The sequence below is a fragment of the Protopterus annectens genome, chromosome 7.part0 (genome assembly GCF_019279795.1).
Source record: "Protopterus annectens isolate FY-2018-M chromosome 7.part0, PAN1.0, whole genome shotgun sequence".
Lineage (NCBI taxonomy): Eukaryota > Metazoa > Chordata > Ceratodontiformes > Protopteridae > Protopterus > Protopterus annectens.
The window spans coordinates 1,137,883,780-1,137,904,243 of NC_056739.1; the positions used below are offsets into that span (position 1 = coordinate 1,137,883,780).

Here is a 20,464-nt window from a genome sequence, read left to right on the forward strand (position 1 = left end):
AATGGTTGCTGCCAAAAAAAGCAATTACTAGAAAATGGAAATCAAAATCTAAACCAACTATACTGAAGTAGTGAATATAGTAGCAGAGATAACACAGCTGGAACTGAGATCTACAGAAAAGGGTAGGAGAAAATTACATTGAAAAAAATGGGAATTGTGGGAACAATACATACAGGGGAGGAATGAGGTGTAAAAGGCAGCAATTCTTAAAAGAGCTATTTAATGTTTGAGTGAGAAAGATTGGGTAGATTATAAGTGATGTATAATGTTTGCAACTGGGAGTGTGTCAGTATGGTTTGTGATGTAAAATGCTTGTAACTAGAATTGTGTTGGTGTGGTTTGTTTTCATTTAAATAAACGCTGATTGCCTATGTAGTAAGTGATGGTTTAATAAAGATGTGACTTGTTTAAAGGCAGGAATGAATAATTTATGTAATATTTCTTAGGTTATATGATATATAGCAGTATATGTGAAGTATTATGTTATGTTAATATAGTTTGATTACTTTTATATGAATGTAAATTTGCCTATGTCACAAGCGATAATTCAATAAAGGTGTTTGAAAAAAAAGTGAATTAACACATCTCTGTCACTAAGTCTCATCCTTTGAATGGTAGCAGTAAACTTTGCAGAAAGTAAATTAACATAACAGTCTCTCTCACCAGATGTCTTGCTGTTAAGCAATAACAGTGCAGAACTTAAAAGAACCATTGTAACATATAATCATTTTCCTCAAACCTCTCTCTAGCATGCAGCCTTGCCTTTAATGTTAAGTGCAAGTTTTAAAGTTGTTTAGCAGTAACAGTCACAGGTACAACATTCTTGTAAATCCAACTGTTCGTATAAAGACAGATAAGAGTCTCTAACAAAAGGAAATAGGAACTTAGCTACACTGTTATTCAGTGACAATAAAACAACTGACAAATGTTTGATAAACAATGGTCTATGGAATACACAATGGACAAAAAGCAACCTCTCTGGCTCATCACTCCTTCATGGAACCTGTGGCTCAGTACTTGGTTAAATAAACAGCATGTGTGGCTCACTACTCCTTCCAGAAACATATGGCTTATTATTTCAACTACCAGGACTTCCAGTAGCCATCAAACAGCATGAAATGAAGCAACCATCATGGAGCCACCTGCTCAGGACATGGTGCATCCTTTTCCTCAGAAAAAAAAAATCCAGATTCCTCTGGGCATGGGGACACTGACTTCTGCCATACTGTCAGTGAATCCACACTAAGCATGAATCTGCCTCCATCATTAATAGGCACCTGTCTCTAGTTGTCAGCAATTGCTTTAACTTGGATTCTCTTAAAGGGACCCAAATCCAAACCCTGCTACTTCAGTGGTCTATGGAATACACAATGGACAAAAAGCAACCTCTTTGGCTGCCTGCTTCCATCATTAATAGGCACCTGTTGCAATAGCTACAGACCCCAAACATTCCACTAGCTTGCATCATCAGGGTGTTTCTCGTGGTCCTACCCATGTACCTCAGTGCCAACTACAAGCACTCCACTCCCAGTCACACTATCATGGTAGGTTACAGAACATGCCCGGCCCCCCAACTTGAAGCCACAAACTTTGAGTCAGTGGAAAGGTCTGCAAGCCCTAGACAGCCATTCACACCAAGTAGATGCTGAATTTTATAGAACAAATGATAAAATGCTAGGGCCCACTGGCATAGTTTTACATTGCCTTTTTTTTCTCTTGGCAAAAACACTGGAAAGGGTATGATCCGTAGCCAGTGTAAATTTTCTGCCATAGAAATAGTACTGAAGGAGATCCCAAGGCCCAATTTATAACTTGCCATTCTGTTTCTCACTGTAATTGAATATTGACTTTATTTATTTATTTGTTTTTGATTACCAGAAAAGTCAAACTGCACAAATCCCCATTTCAGCAGTGACCCAAGAAGAAGATCTCCACATTACATATATCTAAATGAGCTAACAATAAAAATGTACTATATAACATTAAGCATATGTAACTTAACAGGTGGTCACCATGTGATGTACACCATATAGTAATTACAGCTTGTATCATCTATAGACCATAGTATATACAGCATGGTAAGCTTACACATTTCAACAGAGCATTCGTCATTATTTTAAAGTATACACACACACATATATATATATATATATATATATATATACACACACACACACACACACACACATATATATATATATATATATATATATATATATATATATATATATATATATATATATATATACACACACACATACATATGCATTCACATTGTAATTTTAGCACAGAGAAAGTAAATGAGTCACATGCATAATCTAGTGAAAATTCACTTGAGATTTGTAACCAGGTGATTGCGTAAGTTGTTGTTGGTCTTTCGGCTTCTTCCCGGTAAGAGGTCACCACAGCAGAACTCTGGTCTGCTAATGATTGGCAGTAGATTTTTATGAAACGTTGAGGTGCCAGCTGGACAACCCAACCATCAACGAAGGCATGCCCATTTACACACGCATGTCTTTCGAAAGCTACCCAACCACAGGGGGGACATGCAGACTCCACATAGAAGGCACTCCCAAGCCAAGCCGAGAATCGAATGGGAGAACCTCTTGCTGTGAGGTAACAATGCTACCGCTGTACCACCGTGGTGATTACGTAAGTAAAAGTTTTAATATTTTTGTGATATTTCTTAGATTTGACTTCATGAGAATAGGACTTAATAATGGAAATGGCACAAGCTTAGGACTATTTTACTGATAGGTATGATGTCACTGGGATTTTTCAGTCTGGTTAACCTTCTACTCAAGTAACAGACAGGGTAATCTTCATTGCTTTTTGTGTGAGCACTACCCCTAATCTGAACTCTGATCCATTTGTATAGACTATAAAGAACTTGGAGATGTCAGGGGACAGCAGGACTGCTCCAGCACAGAGAGACTTTTCTTTAAATGTCCACTTGTCCTTCTTTGCCGTGCTGTCTTTAGTGAGATCTGTTAGGGGACAGCCTATGGAAACAAACTCCAGTATAAATTTCTGGTAATATCCAGCAAGTCCAAGGAAAATCTATTCTTCCATCTTCATCTGAGGTATTGGCTATTTCTCTTCTGCTTCAATCTTTTCTTCACAGTTTCACAGGTAAATACTAGGCAATAAATCTGTAGGCTACTCCATGTCTAGCCAATAACCAGACAGTGACTAAAGGTGGGAATCAAACCCTGTATCTTGTGCCTGTGAGGTAAATGCCTTAACCATCCCATTTATTTTAATGGCTTAACTAGATTCTGACCTATCACATAACCGAGGTACTTAACCTCTATCATATTGACCTTACTTTCTGAGCACTGACAGTGAGCCTGGCCTGATGCAGGGAGTCTAACACTGTTTAGGGCACTGGCAGGAGAGTCCCAATCTTCTGAGTAAATAATTACATCTTCTAGGATAGCTGTCACATATGTTTAGTGAGGTTATAGGAAAACTGGCTAGAACATCCAAGAATACCAAAGGGAAGGATGATGTGTTGAAATAGGCTATCTGCTGTGGAGAAGGCAGCTTATTCCCTTAAAATTCTTAAGGGGAATCTCCCAGTACCCTTTTGGTCAGGTTCAGGGTAAGGAGGAATCTGGCTTTGACTGGATGTTCCAGCAGTTCATCTACAATTGGCATGGACTTGGGCATGCTATTCAATTTACAAAACCAGACAATATTGTCCAGTTTTGGTGCTAATACATTGCAGCTATTTCACTCACTGATTGATTCTTCTATCCCTATAACTTATTTTTAATATATTTTCTCATTTCTTTTTGCATGGCCTGCTTCATCACATCTGGTATATTATAGGGATTTAAACTCACCTTCTGCCCTAGAATTGGCACTGTGTGGTGTGCAATAAGGGAGGTTCACCTAGGTGACTCAGAAAATTTATCCCAGTTTCTTAAAAGATTCTTGAACCACTTGTCTTTGGGATTTATACTTAATATAATTCAACACCACCTGAAGGGTGGAAAACAGCTGTTTCTAGTTGCTCACCTCTAACCTTGCACTGACCAGAGTGACCTGAGTTCTTTCCAAAGGTTTTGTACATTTATGTAATAGATATGTTCAGGGCATCTTTTCTCAAATGGCCTTTCCGTATAGTTTACCACATTCAGTTTCTCAACAGACTCACAGGGTTCCTACCATTTAGCCAGGAATGTATTCTCACTGGTGGGAAATAGAACTTAGACCTGGTCAATGACTTGGAACTCCCTGTTCTGGGCATTCCTGATATACAACCTTGCTGACTAACTTGTGCTTTTCTAGATGCTCCTGAACAACGGGCAATTTTACTCCCATTCTCTGTTGTATGTTTTCATAATGATCAAGTAAAATCCTTAAAGGGGTTTCTCCCTCTTCCCAAGTTTCCTTCATAACATCCAACAACCACAAGGGTGTCTACCATACAATATCTCAGCAGAACTGTATCCTGTGGATATCTGGGTACATCCATCACAGAAAACGTCAGATAGGAAAGTAGTTAGACCTAGTTCTTTCCATCCGTCTCTACGACCTTCCTTAGTATGGACTTTAGAGTTTTACTGAACCATTCCACCAGGTCATTGTTCTGAAGATAGTGTATGGGGTTATCTAAGCTTTTTTTGTCTGAAAACATTGACAGAGATGCCTCATAAATTGATGATGGTGCCCTAAATGTCAGAGGCTACTCTGGCTCCCGAATGTTTGTTACATATTTTTTTGTATTTATATAGTTTTTCCTATTTGTATGTCATCCATTTTGTGAACTGCTTTGTTGTCAGTGTGTGGGGAATGCAGCAGTGGTGTTTTTCTACTAGGTTCTTGTAGATTGCCTTGATTTTTGGATCTTTCAGTGACCGTTGAGCTGACTGTGTTTGTTTTGGACCTTCAGGGATGGCGGTTGTATCGAGTGCAGGAATCGGAGCCTGGCTTCTGGATTTCAGTCTCTGGTGTTAATTCTATTGGGTTAAGGATTGGTCTGAACTTCGGAATGATGCTGGTGTTGGTGGCTGGAGCTGCCGATCTTGGTGTCGTAAATTGTTTGAGCTTAAGGTAGTAGTGTGCCAGTGGACAGGACTGGAGTGATCTGAGGTGAACGGTTGGGGTCTTTGGAACTTTTCTTGGTGTTTGGGATGGAGTTGGTGATAGTATGAATGGTATGGATGGTAGGATGGCTGCAGTCACTGAATATCACCTCTGAGACTGGCAAAGCATGGTTATTTGTATCTTGATACCTTGGACTCTGCTGTTGGTGCTGTTGTTGGTATTGCCATTGTTTTTGTTTTTTAACTGTAAGTTTTTGCACATGAGCTTTGAGAAATGTAATTTCATTCAGCTGTGCACTTGCTGTATGGTCTGAATGACAATTTCTGCTTGACTTGGCTTGACTTGGTTCCTTGGTGAATAAAGACCTCCTTAGATATGCCTATCTGTGATAATAACAACACTAGCTCCTTAATAATAGCCTTGGAGTTGGTTTCCCTGAGACGAACAGCCTGAGGAAAATGGGTGGTATAATCTAAGATGTATATTCTGGGGCTTCGTATTGGACCTAATGAAAAGGAACTACAATGTCCATGGCTATTCTTTTGAAGGGCATCTCAATTACTTGCATTAATAATAGAGGATTACTAAATACTGTTTTGTTTTTTGGGTTTTTTTTTTTTTTTTGCTGTCTTTTGACATTTGGGACAACTGGTACAAAATTTTCTATTGATTTCATTTTGTCAGGCTAACATAACTGGGCTAAATCCCTTGACTTTTTCACCTCCATGTCCAAGTGTCCTCCTGAGACATGGTTATGGCCAATTTTCATTACAGTCAAGCTGAAGAGTTTGGTTATCAGTAACTCCTGGGTAGCCTCTTCATTTTCTTTAGGTACCCAACAGACTAGAGTATTCTGAACTTCTCTGGATATGTTTGTCTAGCCCAGGTTAAGGTCTTGTCTTTCAAATGGGCCATATGAAAGTTCACCGGAGTTCAGACAAACCAGAACCTTCTTCACCAGGTGTGCTTTGAAAGGTAAAAGACTCATTTTCATCTACTACTAAGGCAAAACTGGGGCCTCTGTCACTTACTCTTGTAGGAAGGGTAGCTCCCTCCAATACTCCAAAGAGTCTTCCCTGCTCTCTTCTGGACTAGAAACTTGTTCAGGTTTACATGAGTTAATGTTATTCAAAGCTCTCTCTAGATTTCCACACTAATCTAAAACCTTGCTCTCACACACTGCCATAATTTGATTACCCTACCAATCAACAAAAACACATTATACAGTTTTATCACAACAAAATCATCATTTTATGCATATTTTCCAGGATTCTGAAATAATCAGGGTGGAATTGTGGAAGGCCTCCATCATCATGCAATGAAGCACCAATACTAAGTTCCAGCTCTATACCTAGTACAACATCATACCAGGGAGTAAAATATTGAGCTTTACTGACTAGTCTTGGCATATTCCATGTCTGCTGTATAACGCAGAGTTTACCCAAAGATAGACATATCCATAGATCTACATTTATGTGAGAATTAGTATATACATATATATATATATATATATATATATATATATATATATATATATATATATACAGGTGTTTTTGACATCCGCGGTGGTGCAACAGTAGCGTTGTTGCCTCACAGCAAGAGGTTCTCCCGTTCGATTCTCAGCTAGAGTGCAGGGAGTGCCTTCTGTGTGGAGTCTGCATGTCCTCCCCGCGGTTGGGTGGACATTCGAACGACATGCTTAAATGGGTATGCCTTAGTTGAAGATTGAACGCCAAGCTGGCACCTCTGCGTTCATCAAAATCTACTGCCAATCATTAGCAGACCGGAGTTCCGCTGTGGTGACCCCTAACTGGGAAAAGCCGAAAGACAACAACATTTATATATATATATATATATATATATATATATATATATATATATATATATATATATATATATATATATATACAGGTGTTTGTGTGTGTGCATGTAGAGAAATACACTATATTATATGTTTATATATGCACAAAGATAGACAGATAGATAGACAGGCAGGTAAAGTATCCTCAATTGCCTTTCTTATGAATGAAGACAAGTCCTAATGTGTTTGATATGTTTGGCACAAATTCTGCCTGGTTATGGAAAGTAACTTTGTACCTAAAAATGAACTACTGGCATATGTTGTTTTGCTTAGCATGGTCTCTTTTTATTAAAAAAAGTTCTTCTAATGTGTTTTGTTTGTCTGTGCCAGTACTTTATATGCAGTAAATGTAGGGACCCCGGTGTGTAAATCAGCTACAACCTATTCCCAGAGCAGCTATATAATTCATTAGTGTATTAATTGTGATTTTTGCATATTTTGTTTCCCCAACAGAGCTATTGAACTGATTTTGCTATCTCTAGCTATTGCCTCTGTGACGCCCATGCCCTAGCCCAGCAATCAAGGAACCTCAATCCTCACTACTAACACCAGAGAGGGCATCTCATATAAGAGGAAAGGATAATGCATACACACAGTAAAGTGCAACGTCCCTTAAGAGCACACAGAGATCACAGTCAGTCCAGGGCTGGTTACTCCCTTGCTCTCCAGGTCCCCAATAAGACTCCCCACTGGCACGACTATAGGGTCCAGATCTCAGCCTAGCTGGGCAAGCTAAAATCTCCAGCAACTTCTCTGTCCAACCAGTACTTCATGTCCCTGCCCAAGTAGCTGACACACACACACTTTGAGATAAATTTATACAACCACCCAGACACTTCTGGGGAAGGCTGGCACAGGTTCTCCAGCTTTGCCCCTTTTACCCAGACTATACCATAGTAATTACTGCCACCACCCCGCTAATATTTATCAGCTACTCAAAGGCCCTTAAAAGGGTGTCCAATTATTACTGTGCAATATTATTATCCAATTGGTAGATGTGACTAAACGGTCTCAAGACTTATTAGAGTGACTTGGTACAGGATCCTTATATACATGCAATGTACTCTAGAGCTTAACTTATCTCTACACAAACCAGCCACAGTTAAAAGGTTTTAAAATATTTAATAATAAATAATTAGAACCACAAGACAATACTTTCTACTACATAGTCAGTGCTAGTCAAGAGTTCAGAGATCACACAGAAATACTTAAAATAAATCAGTAGTACAGTTCTGACATCACCGAAAAACACTTAGTCTAATCTTTCTAATTTTCTAGCTATTGCTAAAAGAAAACACACTTCTAAAATAACTTACTTACATAGAGCATAAGGCAGTGCTGAGTTGGATGTTCAAGACAAAAATGTTTAATGCCTCCTGGTTCTCTCTGTTTAAATTGAAACTGCAGTTCTGATAAAACATTACATCATTTCACACTTTCCTGCTGTTCCCAGGCTGACAGAAACTGCAGTTACATTCTTTTACACTTAGAGCAATAAAGGGTATTCCACATGTAAATTCTGGTCATTAACTTTAGCCTTAAAACAATAGGCAGGAAGCCTTCACTAGCCCGGACGGAGCCGAATTGTAAAACATCAAAGGCAGTGATGAAATAATTTTAATTTCAAAGGACCAACAAGAAATGCTTGACTTAGCTTTCTCTACAGCAGATGGCAATGTTGCCACATTGTTTTAAGTTCAACGTTCATATTTACAAATGATAGAATTATCTGCACAATTCTATCTGGCTAGGCTGGTAGCCTTCACCCATCTCTACCAGTCTTTACAGCCTCTAATGATTTTTGTGTTATTAGGCCTATACAGTGCGTTAAACAATGACTTCCAAACATACCAGCATGATTTCTTTACCTCTGACAGACTTTTTTTTTCCTTTTTTTGCCAGGAGGTGTTGAAATGTGTTTACAGATCTTGGTTCAATATCCTCACAAACATATTGTGCATAATCCCACACACCAGAAAAGTAGAACAGTTTCATGCATTTTTACTATATAGACACATTCAAGCAGGATGCATGGAAAATACAAAATATGAACAAGCACAGGCCTATACCTCAAGAGAAAAAACATACTTATTCTGAATACTATGGGAGCATATGATCTTGGAGAACAGCTAATGGCAGGAATACAAAAATGCACAGACAAATTAAAGAGCAACTTTGTCCTTGCAAGAAAAATAAACAACTATTAATTTCTCACATTAAAACTAATGGCACATTCTAGATTGCTTTTTAGTAGGAAATCCTTTGTCTTACCACTGTATATGCAAGCCAATGTCCATGCTTTTATTTTATACTTTTTTTTTTTTTAATTCATTTGTTTCTGAGTTTTCTTCTTTAAATAATAGAGCTCGCTCTGGCTTTATTCTTTACACAGCACATAACTACATTAGCTTATCACACACTACACAGGAAAACATTATTGTAGCATTAACACCTCTTTCACTTTTATACAGGTTCACTGATCCAGGTACCGATGAGCGAAAAGGGAAAAATCACACGAGGGAGACTGGGATCATTGTCCTTGAAAAAAGAAGGAGAAAGGCAATGCTTTCTATTCTCTAAACACCTAATTATCTGCACAAGAGGTTCAGGAGGAAAGCTGCATTTAACAAAGGTAAATATTGCTCTTATGTCATTTGTGACAAGCTGCAAAATTAACAGGCAATGCAACAAGGCTGCTGATGAATTGATTAATAAATCAAAGTCCTTTCACAAGCCTTTATATAAACTAAGGAAGCAACATATACATGAAAATTAATTTATCTGTGAAATGGTTAAGGAAGGATAATGTCTTCCTAGTTAAGAAAGTATCCTATTTTCCCCTTTACATACCTTTCTCTGAATCTGATTTTCGTTGTGATTCTTTCAGTGTGCCAACTGTGATATACACACTGTATATAATGCATGTATATATTGTGTTGTGTCAGTCACTCTAAACATAATGTCTTGTATCTATTGCATTTATCCCCTCAAGCCTGCTCTGATATTCACTTTGTATATAATGCATGTGTGTATTACATTTTGGCATTCACTCGGTATATAATGTCCTATATCTACTAGGTCAGGCTTCTACCCGAGTTAACAAACTCAAAATAAAATATAATAAAGAGGCTGACTAACAGAAACTTCACCTGTAAATATAAACTCTATAGACTTAAACTCAAGTGACATGCCCTTTTGCTAACAATCACAGAATTATTTCACACTCCTTTGCTATAGTTTTAGAAAATAAATGTCTCCAGTTTTATTTACTCACATATATGTATTTTGCATTTTTTGTTTATTATAGAAAATCTGTGAAAATCATTATTAGCTAATAATGCTTAAAATATGTTGCTGCATTTATTTCTCCACATTGATTCCCATCTCAATATTTTAAGATGACATAAATTATATCTACAACACAGTACAAAATAGATAACTTTAGTTATCTGATATCATCTGAGCTCTTGTACCATCATTTCTTGTTTTGTATTTATATTCAACCCGTCATGTGGCTGCACTCCCAACAGAAAGTGTTAGATGGCAGTGATGAACAAATGCTCTTACTTATTCTGAACTAACGTAATTAAAAAAAAATAAGCCTGAGAAAAGAACAGTCTGTCCTTATAATATTTTTGTGAAACTTGGAAGATGGTTCTCAAGTGCACTTTCTGCCTAAAGAAGATAAAAAGACAGATATCACAGATGTTGTGTATGCATTTTCATCTAGAAGTCACTAGACCATCAGTCATTCTCTATAGAGGAGTTATTGTACCTCAAAATTCAAAACTGTTGTCCCAGTCCCCTTCAATAACACACATCACAGCAAATGACATTTGACGACCTTTATTAAATTTCCATAACATAGCTTTTGATCACCAACTTTATTAATTACTATTCATGATATAATTGATTCTAAATACAGCATAACATCCCTGTAATGTTAATCAGGGCAGCGTACCTACTCACCCTGCCCCAGTAAGCAGTGTCCATACCTCTACTCGCTTACTTTACTTATGAAGCAGTGTCCCATCTCACTTCATACACCATTCATTGTAATGTTAATCAGGGTAGCGTACCTACTCACCCTGCCCAACAAGCAGGGTCCATACCTCTGCTCGCTTACTTTACTTACGAAGCAGCGTCCCAACTCACTTCATACACCATCCATTGAGTTACCTTCCACCAAATAAGCACCATCCTTACCTCAGCTTGCTTATCTATTCAGCAAGCTTCCTCCAACTACTCATTTCCTTTCCCCAGATCCTTGAAATGAACATCCAGACATCAGAGGGGGAACAGAAGAGGGCAAGCCTATCCTTCTTCTCTGCCTATCCCTACTGATAAATAACCCTACTCCCCACCAACGAAAAGAGGAAGGGTGGGTGGGTAGCAAGTTCACGCCAAAATGTGATTGCTTAACCCAACTACACTAGACTAAACCTCTTAAGCCCCTCCCCATCGTTATTTCATTTCCTCCCAACCATCCCTGCCTCCACTTAACCCTTTCACCTCCCCAACCCACTTAAATCCCCTTAATATTAACCTAACCCCCCCATGAAGATGTCCCGGGACAACTTAGTTTGTTGCCAAACTTCATTTGTCCTGGTCCCCTTCAGTAACACACATCACACCAAACTAAATTTGACGACCTTTATTAAATTTCCATAACATAGCTTTGATCACCAACTTTATTAATTACAACTATTCATTATATAATTGATTCTAAATACAGCATAACATCCTTGTAATGTTAATCAGGGCAGTGTACCTACTCACCCTGCCCCAGTAAGCAGTGTCCATACCTCTCCTCACTTTACTTATGAAGCAGCGTCCCATCTCACTTCATACACCATTCATTGTAATGTTAATCAGGGCAGCGTACCTACTCACCCTGCCCAACAAGCAGGGTCCATACCACTGCTCGCTTACTTTACTTATGAAGCAGCATACCAACTCACTTCATACACCATCCATTCAATTACCTTCCACCAAATAAGTACCATCCTTACCGCAGCTTGCTTATCTATTCAGCAAGCTTCCTCCAACTACTCATTTCCTTTCCCCAGATCCTTGAAATGAACATCCAGACATCAGAGGGGGAACAGAAGAGGGCAAGCCTATCCCTCTTCTCTGCCAACCAGCCTGACCAGGCTGTTCCCCCTCCCTTCTACCCAAAATTGTTCAATCCACTTCCCATAAAGGGAAGGGTCAAGCCAAACATCATTTGGCATACCCATCCTCAGTAAAGCACCTTAGAATCCCGTCATAAACCCCTTTGCCATGCCATCACTGAAACACACCCTAATGAAACTAAAGTAGTATTACAGTGACCCTGTTGTAACACTGGAACATCCACACCAAGAGAACAAATACCCTTTTAGCCCGCTGCCTTCAAAGCTGAAATCATAGCTCAACCTGAATGTATTGACAGCCTGTAATCACAAAAAAACACCAAACTATAACCTCTTGAACTCAAGACGACCCCAGTCAAGCAACTAGTAGCAAGTCTCACACCCAAGACCCTGCTAACAGTAGCACATCACCTTAGCACCCCACTACCCAGTTCTACATGTGCAACAACTCCATTACCGTAGGGAATAGCCGAACTCCAAAACTTTAATGACCTAACCTTAAATGGCAGAAATTCAGCACCCATTGACCTAGTTCCTGAAAACTCACCTATGCTCAGCAATGAAATACGTGCTGCCAAGCCATAAACACCCTCAATTCACTCATTACCAAACCATTCTTAACCCCTGTTTGCCCCTAGCCTTTCCCCTAAAAAGCTCTTTCCTTATGTTACCTATACAACTAGCATCCTACAGCTGCCTTATCCTGCAACCAGGCTTCCTTATACATTCTAACTCCCCTGTAACAATGCACCCCATTTCTAAAACTACCCAAACTCAGCCACCTGCCTACCATTCTTCCTAAAATCTTATCTACAAAATTCATCCAAACCCCAAGTGAAATGATCCTTGTACTATTCTGTAAAACCTTAACCTGGTATGTAACATTAACACTATCTACTCAAGAGACAAATTTGTCACCCCAAGATGCCACCCGTTAGGAATAAACTCCAGCATCATGTCAAACACCTCCTTGGCCCTTCCTCCCCATATGGTTCGAACAACTGGATGAGTGAATACAACCCCAAGGTTCCAGGAAAGCAAGGATTGAACTTCACTGGCTTGCAGGAGCCGTAGAGCTGTAGCCTAATAAGTTCCTGTGCTTCTATAAGTATCGTGACCATACGCATCCAGTGGGATCCTCACATTCCCCATAAACCATCCCCGACAGTTTTCCCCTTTGGCCCCTTTACCTAAATCTTCCTTACTTGCCACCTATACCAGTGCAATAATCAGCTCCCACTAATTAAACACAGAGCTCAAACATGCCTTACTAGGATGATTACTCAGACCCTCCTTGTGCCCCATTCAAGTGGCAAGCATGTCCATCCTATCAAAAGCATCACCTTTCAAATCCCCTTTCAAGCCACCGCATGATGCCTTCTGCACTCCAGCAATCTGCAAAGAAAGAGACATGATAAGTTCTATGTGCACACATGCCATGATTACTTAACATGGAGGCACTGACCAGAACCCCTGCCACCCCATCAAACCTTTACCTATGGCCAATGACCGTGCTTCCTTTTACTATTGAATGCAAATGCCCAAAGGCAGAAACAACTTTCAATGTTAATCTAGCATACTAGCAATTAATAGAACAAATTGTACAACCCATTAACCCTGATATATAAACTCTCTTTTTACGGTGTGCCCATCCCTCAACCTTACTTCCCAACCCTCCCCTTTGACAGTTAACTTTACCCATGCCTGCATGAGAGCACAGTCTGCAACATACCTCTCCAGTGTACTGAATTACGAGGAATGTACCTCATTTGGGTTCTTAAAATGTTAATGTTCCTCCCAGTTCCACATTGAAAGGGCCTGCAACATATTCAGTGTTAGACCATCTTTTTTTTTTTACTGATATCCATGGTAAATAAAAACTAAATCCTATCAATTTATTAAAAGAGCTTATTTATAAGTAAAACCAGCATATTTTAAATTATCCTATGACCTTCCTAGTTGAAGTTTTTAGTCAGCTGTGAGTATGTGCTCCACAAAGACCATGGTGGCTGCCTCCTCCAACCTCCCCCCTTCCCAGTCCAAACGGTCATCCAAGAACCTTGGCAGCATGTACCTGAGCCCTGCCCAACTGACAAACTCACCAGCCCCAAATCTTCCCTCCATTCCTCACACACCTGTCCTGCTGTCATTATGTCCCACCTGCATCAGGCAGCATTGAGAAAAACCTATATTTCTGATAGGAAATCAGACAAATTACAGTAATCCTAATTCCTTCTCTTCATCTCCTTGTCTAAAACTTATATTGTCTATAACTAACAAAAGTGAGTTTCTTCAAAAAAAAAATGATTTCACTACTTTCTAAGTAAAAACACTGCATGTACCATCTACATCCAGAGAAAATGTATATCCTTGTAATGACCAGTGTCATGAACTGAAACTTAATTTGGCCAAACTCAGATGACAGCTTCCTTGTTTGAGGTAAGCATGGTCAGATAGTATCAGTTATTTCACCTTTGTAGAAAAGACATGAAAACATATCACAGGAAATTAAGTATATGAACTGATGACAGCTTCCTTGCTTGAGGTAAGCATGGTCAATTAAGTATATGAATTGATAAAAGGCTTCATCATGTTGCTGTGGGTTTGATTCCCTCAGTCTATATAATCTATATAATCTATATAATCTATATAATCTATACAATTAATCTGAACAGCTCACTTAACCAAATATTGGCCCACAATATGGCTTGAAAAGAACTTGACTCTGTTACTTACTGAGTTAACAGTTAAGTAAACAATATGAATTAGTGTTTCTTCTCTTTAATTTTTAATATTAGCTATTCTTCTGCCTTCATACACGCTTCTGACTACAGAGGGACAGTTTACTTTCCCCCCTTACAACCTAGGTGAGATACATTCTGTTGCATGCCTGTTGTGCAGCTTCATCAAATTTTAACTGAGTTTGGAAAACAAAATGGCACCTGTATGACTTCTTCTTCTTCTTCTTTCGGCTTTTTCCTGGCTAGGGGTCGCCACAGCGGCACCTGTATGACTATACCTGACATATTATATAATCTGGACAAATATGTTTCACAAATTTAGTAGTTTTATTCCATTATATTTACATGATGCATACTACAGTGCAGTATAATATTTGCTGAAATAATTTTTGCAGTGTTTTAGAATTGGATTAACTATACAAATTATATGTGTATGTGTATCTGTTTTTCAGTATCTGAAATCATGTTTCATTTAGATTGACACCAATGGCTTATAGAACTTAAGAGCACACTTTACATTAAATTTTGCATGCAGGTTTCTGTACTGATCTCATCTGTATTCATTTATTCCCAATCCACGTATCTCTGTCTTAAAACTTGGGCATGGGAATACTATTTACACTGTATACAGCCTTTTGTTTATGATTTGTCAGATGCCCTTTATTAACATTCAGCATTAGCATTCTTCTACACAGAATGACTTTAATGCAAAGGGCACAGCTTAATGCTGCACTGACACCTCTTCCCCGCAACTCCACTCATGCAAGGACCACACTGTCCTCAGGCAGAGCCCACACTCCTTCCCCGTGGAACTCCTGGCCCATGAAAATGGCGATCACGGCTCCCTCCAGCCTTCATCCAGCCCCCAAATGCCCATGGAAAGAAGGCGAAGCAACAACAAACTCCCTTGATCGAGCTCCCTCCTTTCCCGCAGCCAGCCAATACTCAGAAGCTACAAAAATTAGATTATGTTGGCAGGGAACCACAAGGTATGACTTATACTGCAGTGGCCACCATGCCTCACAAGCAAACGTCACTGGTAGAATTCCACTAACGAACTAACGAACCCGCACTACAGCAACTGAACTCGGTACTTGCTCCAGAGGGGAATAAAAGCCAAACCCACGGTAATCTCTCATCGTCCCTCATTTGAGGGAAGGGGGGCCAAAAATAAGGGAGAAGAAGAGGAAAAAAAATTGTGCACCCCACGAAACTCTGGGCAGCCAAGAAACCTGCTCCCTCCAACCTGACTTCCTTTCATGCTAAAACCTGTATCAAGACAGGGACCCACTCCATTAAGTCGCATCACACATGTGCAGGGCAGCCGCCACTCTCCCCCTACCCAAAACCTGCGAAAAGCTCTTTTCAGCCTGACAAAAGAAAACCGCAAATCATTACACCAGCACCACCAATGCACATTCCGATGACTGCCTACCCAAAACCCTATCCCCAGCAACATCCCCTCAACCACATGCCACCAATGCCTCTATCTAGAAAAAAAAAGAATATTCAAATCAACCACAATGCATCCTATCTATTGATTTCCCATACCACAACACATTTGTATCTCTGTCATTTGATGCCAACTGCACTGGGCCCTCATCGTTCCACCTCAACAATGCTACTCCACATTAAATGCAGTAACCCTGCTAAAAAAAGCTGCCTCACACTAACGGGGCTATACAAAGGGGAAACAAGTGACTACCTCCCAGCACATCTTAGGAAAATCCTGCAACTGCCATAGTGCTGATGCACAAACTCCCAAACTACCCTTGTTCCCCACAACCACTACTACAGAAAAAGACCAAAATTATACCTACCAAGTGACCAGAATACGAACCGAAAGCTCACAAAGCACTTTAAGCTATGTCTATTAGCTGCCTAATGCTACCAACAATAATAAAGCCCCATAATGTTATTCTACCCCTTACAAGCATGGCAGTAATACACTAACAAAACCTGGATGCCAAATCTGTGAATGCAATCCCCACAAAATAAATAAATAAATAAATTCCTTTAACCAGCATACATATGATCATACTCTATACCCTAGGTACACACCTCCTCAAGCCCATCACCAAACCAAGGCCTACATGACCAAAGAACACTTGGTTGTCAGGACATGAACCTGCAGTATAGCAAGTTCACGCCAAAATGTGATTGCTTAACCCAACTACACTAAACTAAAACTATTAAGCCCCTCCCCGTTGTTATCTCATTTCCTCCCAACCATCCCTGCCTCCAGTTAACCCTTTCACCTCCCCAACCCACTTAACTCCACTTAATATTAGCCTAACACCCCCCCCCCATGAATATGTCCCGGGACAACTTAGTTTGTTGCCAAACTTCATTTGCTAACAGTTCTGAACTCATCGCAGACATAAGTCAGTCACACTTTTCACAAACAGAGTGTCTTCTAATAAATAAAGTAGTGCAAATGCAAAATCTCTGTTCATGGTCCGGATGCTAAATTAACAGTTAAAAATCAACATTTTTTTTCTGAAATGTATATGATATGGATGTGTGTGTGCGTGTGTGTGTGTGTGTGTGTGTGTGTGTGTGTGTGTGTGTGTGTGTGTGTGTGTGTGTGTGTGTGTGTGCGTGCGTGTGTGTGTGTGTGTGTGTGTGTGTGTGTGTGTAGACATATATACCTATACAGTTTTACATATATAGATAGATAGAGATATAGATAGCGATAGATAGATACATGTATATATATATATATATATATATATATATATATATATATATCATCAAGATCATTGTAGAATCCAGTATCATTCAGTTTCATATTCAAAATATATTTGCCAATCCAACACAAACCAATGGAGCATTAAATGAGGTAAATGCCAGCACCAGTTTGAAATTACCCACAAAACTATATTATAATTGTGAATGCAGCTTTCTTACCACTGTTTCAAAATCATACAAGATTTGCAGCTGTTAATCCTTGCAGTTTTTAATGTTCCAAGTAGGATGTCTTGCTTATGTCATCCTTAACCTGTTTAGAAAGAGTGACATTATCTGTCATAAATGCAGCTGAGAAAATGAACTATGTTTGCATAAATGCCTTGTACTCAGTAGATGAAATGTTAATTTATAGTGCCGTAGGTACACAAGTTAGCACTCAACACCCTACTTTTCACAAAGTGCAGATGCAAGAACATAATGGTATAGGGCCTGCCTTTTATATATATAAGTAGAGATGTGTGAAAGGTAAGAAAACTCAGTATGAATGAAGTAGGATGTATTTGGTGGCACCATAAATACTGTCACATCTGAGATTCTGTTATGGCATTTAAGACTAATGTATGACAGAAAACAATGTAACAAAGACCATGTCTGGTCTACTCATAGGCAGAACCTATACAACACCTATGTAGCTTTAGACATAGGTAATAGCTACCATACCAAAGATTCGCTATGCATCAATGATGGATGCTCGACTAGGCCACATTCAAATCCCAGAGAGCAATCAAGTAAAGAAATTAAAGCTACAACTGCAAATCGGTGAAATGTGGTTCTGTGTATGTATCACTTGATTCAGACATGCTAATGAAAAAAAATGTAGACTAACACTATAAATAGTAGAAGTTGTAGCCACTGAATAATTGAGCGAGTGGTGATACCTTAAAAATATATAGCAGAAATAGCAAAGGGGTGCAACTTTAAGCTGCTCAAGATGCAGGAGAGATAATACAGCTAATACAATGGTTAAAACATTTATGTTTTCACAGATGGCAAACTCAACCAATTGTAGTGGTGATTGTGTTTAAGAGAGACAAAGTCTGCAGTACGTCTGAGTACAATTATTATTCAAAATGACCACCAATCATTTCACTTTATTTCTGCTATGAAATCTAATGTTTCTGGAAAACGTTTCTGAGTTTTACCTGTTTTTGTAAACTGTATTGTGTTAAAACACTATGTTAAGTTTAGTTGAGCCAAATCTCAGCTAAGATGGTAGCCATGTAGGCATCATCCACTTACATAAAAATTAAAAATATATATGTCTGTCAAGGTGATCAGCACTTCCAACTTCAGTGTCTTCAGCATCATTTTGCCCACGTTTACATACATGCAACAATGCATCCTACCAGTGCAATAAATATTATGAACATGTATTTTAAATATGGTTTACTATCATATCTCTCACCTGTCCTATGCAGCTTTAGACATAGGTAATAGCTACCATACCAAAGATTTGGTAAGCATCAGTGATGGATGCACAACTACCATTCCTCTCAACTGTACAGATTTTTGCAGAATGTCCAGATTTTTGCCACCTATTTTTGGTCCATGTTTCATAAAATTGTGTTTTTTTGGCAAATTAGTGACAAATCATTAAAGACTCAAGTAAGAAAATAACGGCAGACATTTGAGTTTCAGACTTCATACCCTTCAGAAATTCCATGCTAATGCAAAAGCTTTTATTCTAGCAACTTGCTAAGTTTATAAAAGCGATATTTAAAAATTGTTCCTGTTTTGGGGCCTTTGTCCCACTTTTATTTATGCCTTTGTCCAGATTTCTTGCTCTGAGTGCATTTATTAATTCTGCCTTCATATATGGCTGTGTATTAATCTTGCTATTTTCCTGGCATATGTAATGGAATGTAAAAAAATAGTGAAAATAGAGAGCATGAAGTCCTACATTTAAAATATGTCCCGGCTTCAACAAAAGGCATGCAATTAAGGTTTGTTTTCCTGGTAAAGAGGCATCTGAAATGTTCAGAAACAAGCATGCAACATAAGACTGAAACACCTACCCCTATCTGCTAAAAATCTGCCTAACATCTATACTGGGTATTTGTCTTCAGCACAGACTGAAAGGTACCTTCAACAAATAAAATCTCTGCGCTGGTACATGAAGTTATACACCATTCTGCTTCGTGGACATTACAGTGTCAAGAGGTCAGAAAGGAATAATGAACACCGAGGATGTAAATAATGTGATCTCTGCAACCCCCTCCACTTTCTGGATGTGTTGTTAATCAAACAGCTTATCTACTGTGATATGATAAACAGCTATGGCAAAGACTGGATTTAATCAACTGCAGAGACAGAATGAAGCCAATTACAAAACCCTATCTGCCTGGGAAAGATATATATACTGCAATGGAACTGAACTCAGTCATTCTGAGTAATTTTTTTGTTCAATCATTTTTGGGACACCCAGAGACTTTGGGTCAGTTAAGCGGAGTCAGACTTGGAAAATAATCAGACATCAGACTTTTGCAGACTTTCAGATGTTCGTCTTCTTGCTCCAGTCATACTTTCCTTCTGTTTGCAGACAAATACTGAAAGAGCCCTGCCAATGGATTGATATAGCTTTCTACATTCTGGAAAAGGCACCAAAGACGGTGATATTGCATCTTGCCAGCTGCAGGACGGGCAAATCCAAAAAGATAAATCCATTCTCAATGCATGAAAGTGGAGTGTACCAGACAGGGGCATTTAACCAGGAGTCCCTACAGATGAACTGTACTTTAGCCTACTAGGGGAGACAACATCCAAATGCAAGGAATCATCACCAGTTTTATGGATCTCCCCAAAGACAGATAGAGAGACTACACAGAGAATGCAGACATATTTAACAGTGCCCATCAAGGACCATGGACTCTTAGCACTGGTCTGGACTGGATACTGACTAATTAGTATATTGCATCCCTTAC

The 20,464-nt window shown here is 39.0% G+C and overlaps 1 protein-coding gene across 1 annotated transcript in view; it reads left to right on the forward strand.

The window, feature by feature from the left end:
• Positions 1 to 20,464, forward strand: part of RASGRF1 (Ras protein specific guanine nucleotide releasing factor 1) — an 892,789-nt gene that overhangs the window by 434,008 nt on the left and 438,317 nt on the right. The window contains exon 10 of the mRNA XM_044076380.1: positions 9,388 to 9,548. Coding sequence (XP_043932315.1) covers positions 9,388 to 9,548 — 161 coding nt within the window. The remainder of the gene's footprint in view (positions 1 to 9,387; positions 9,549 to 20,464) is intronic.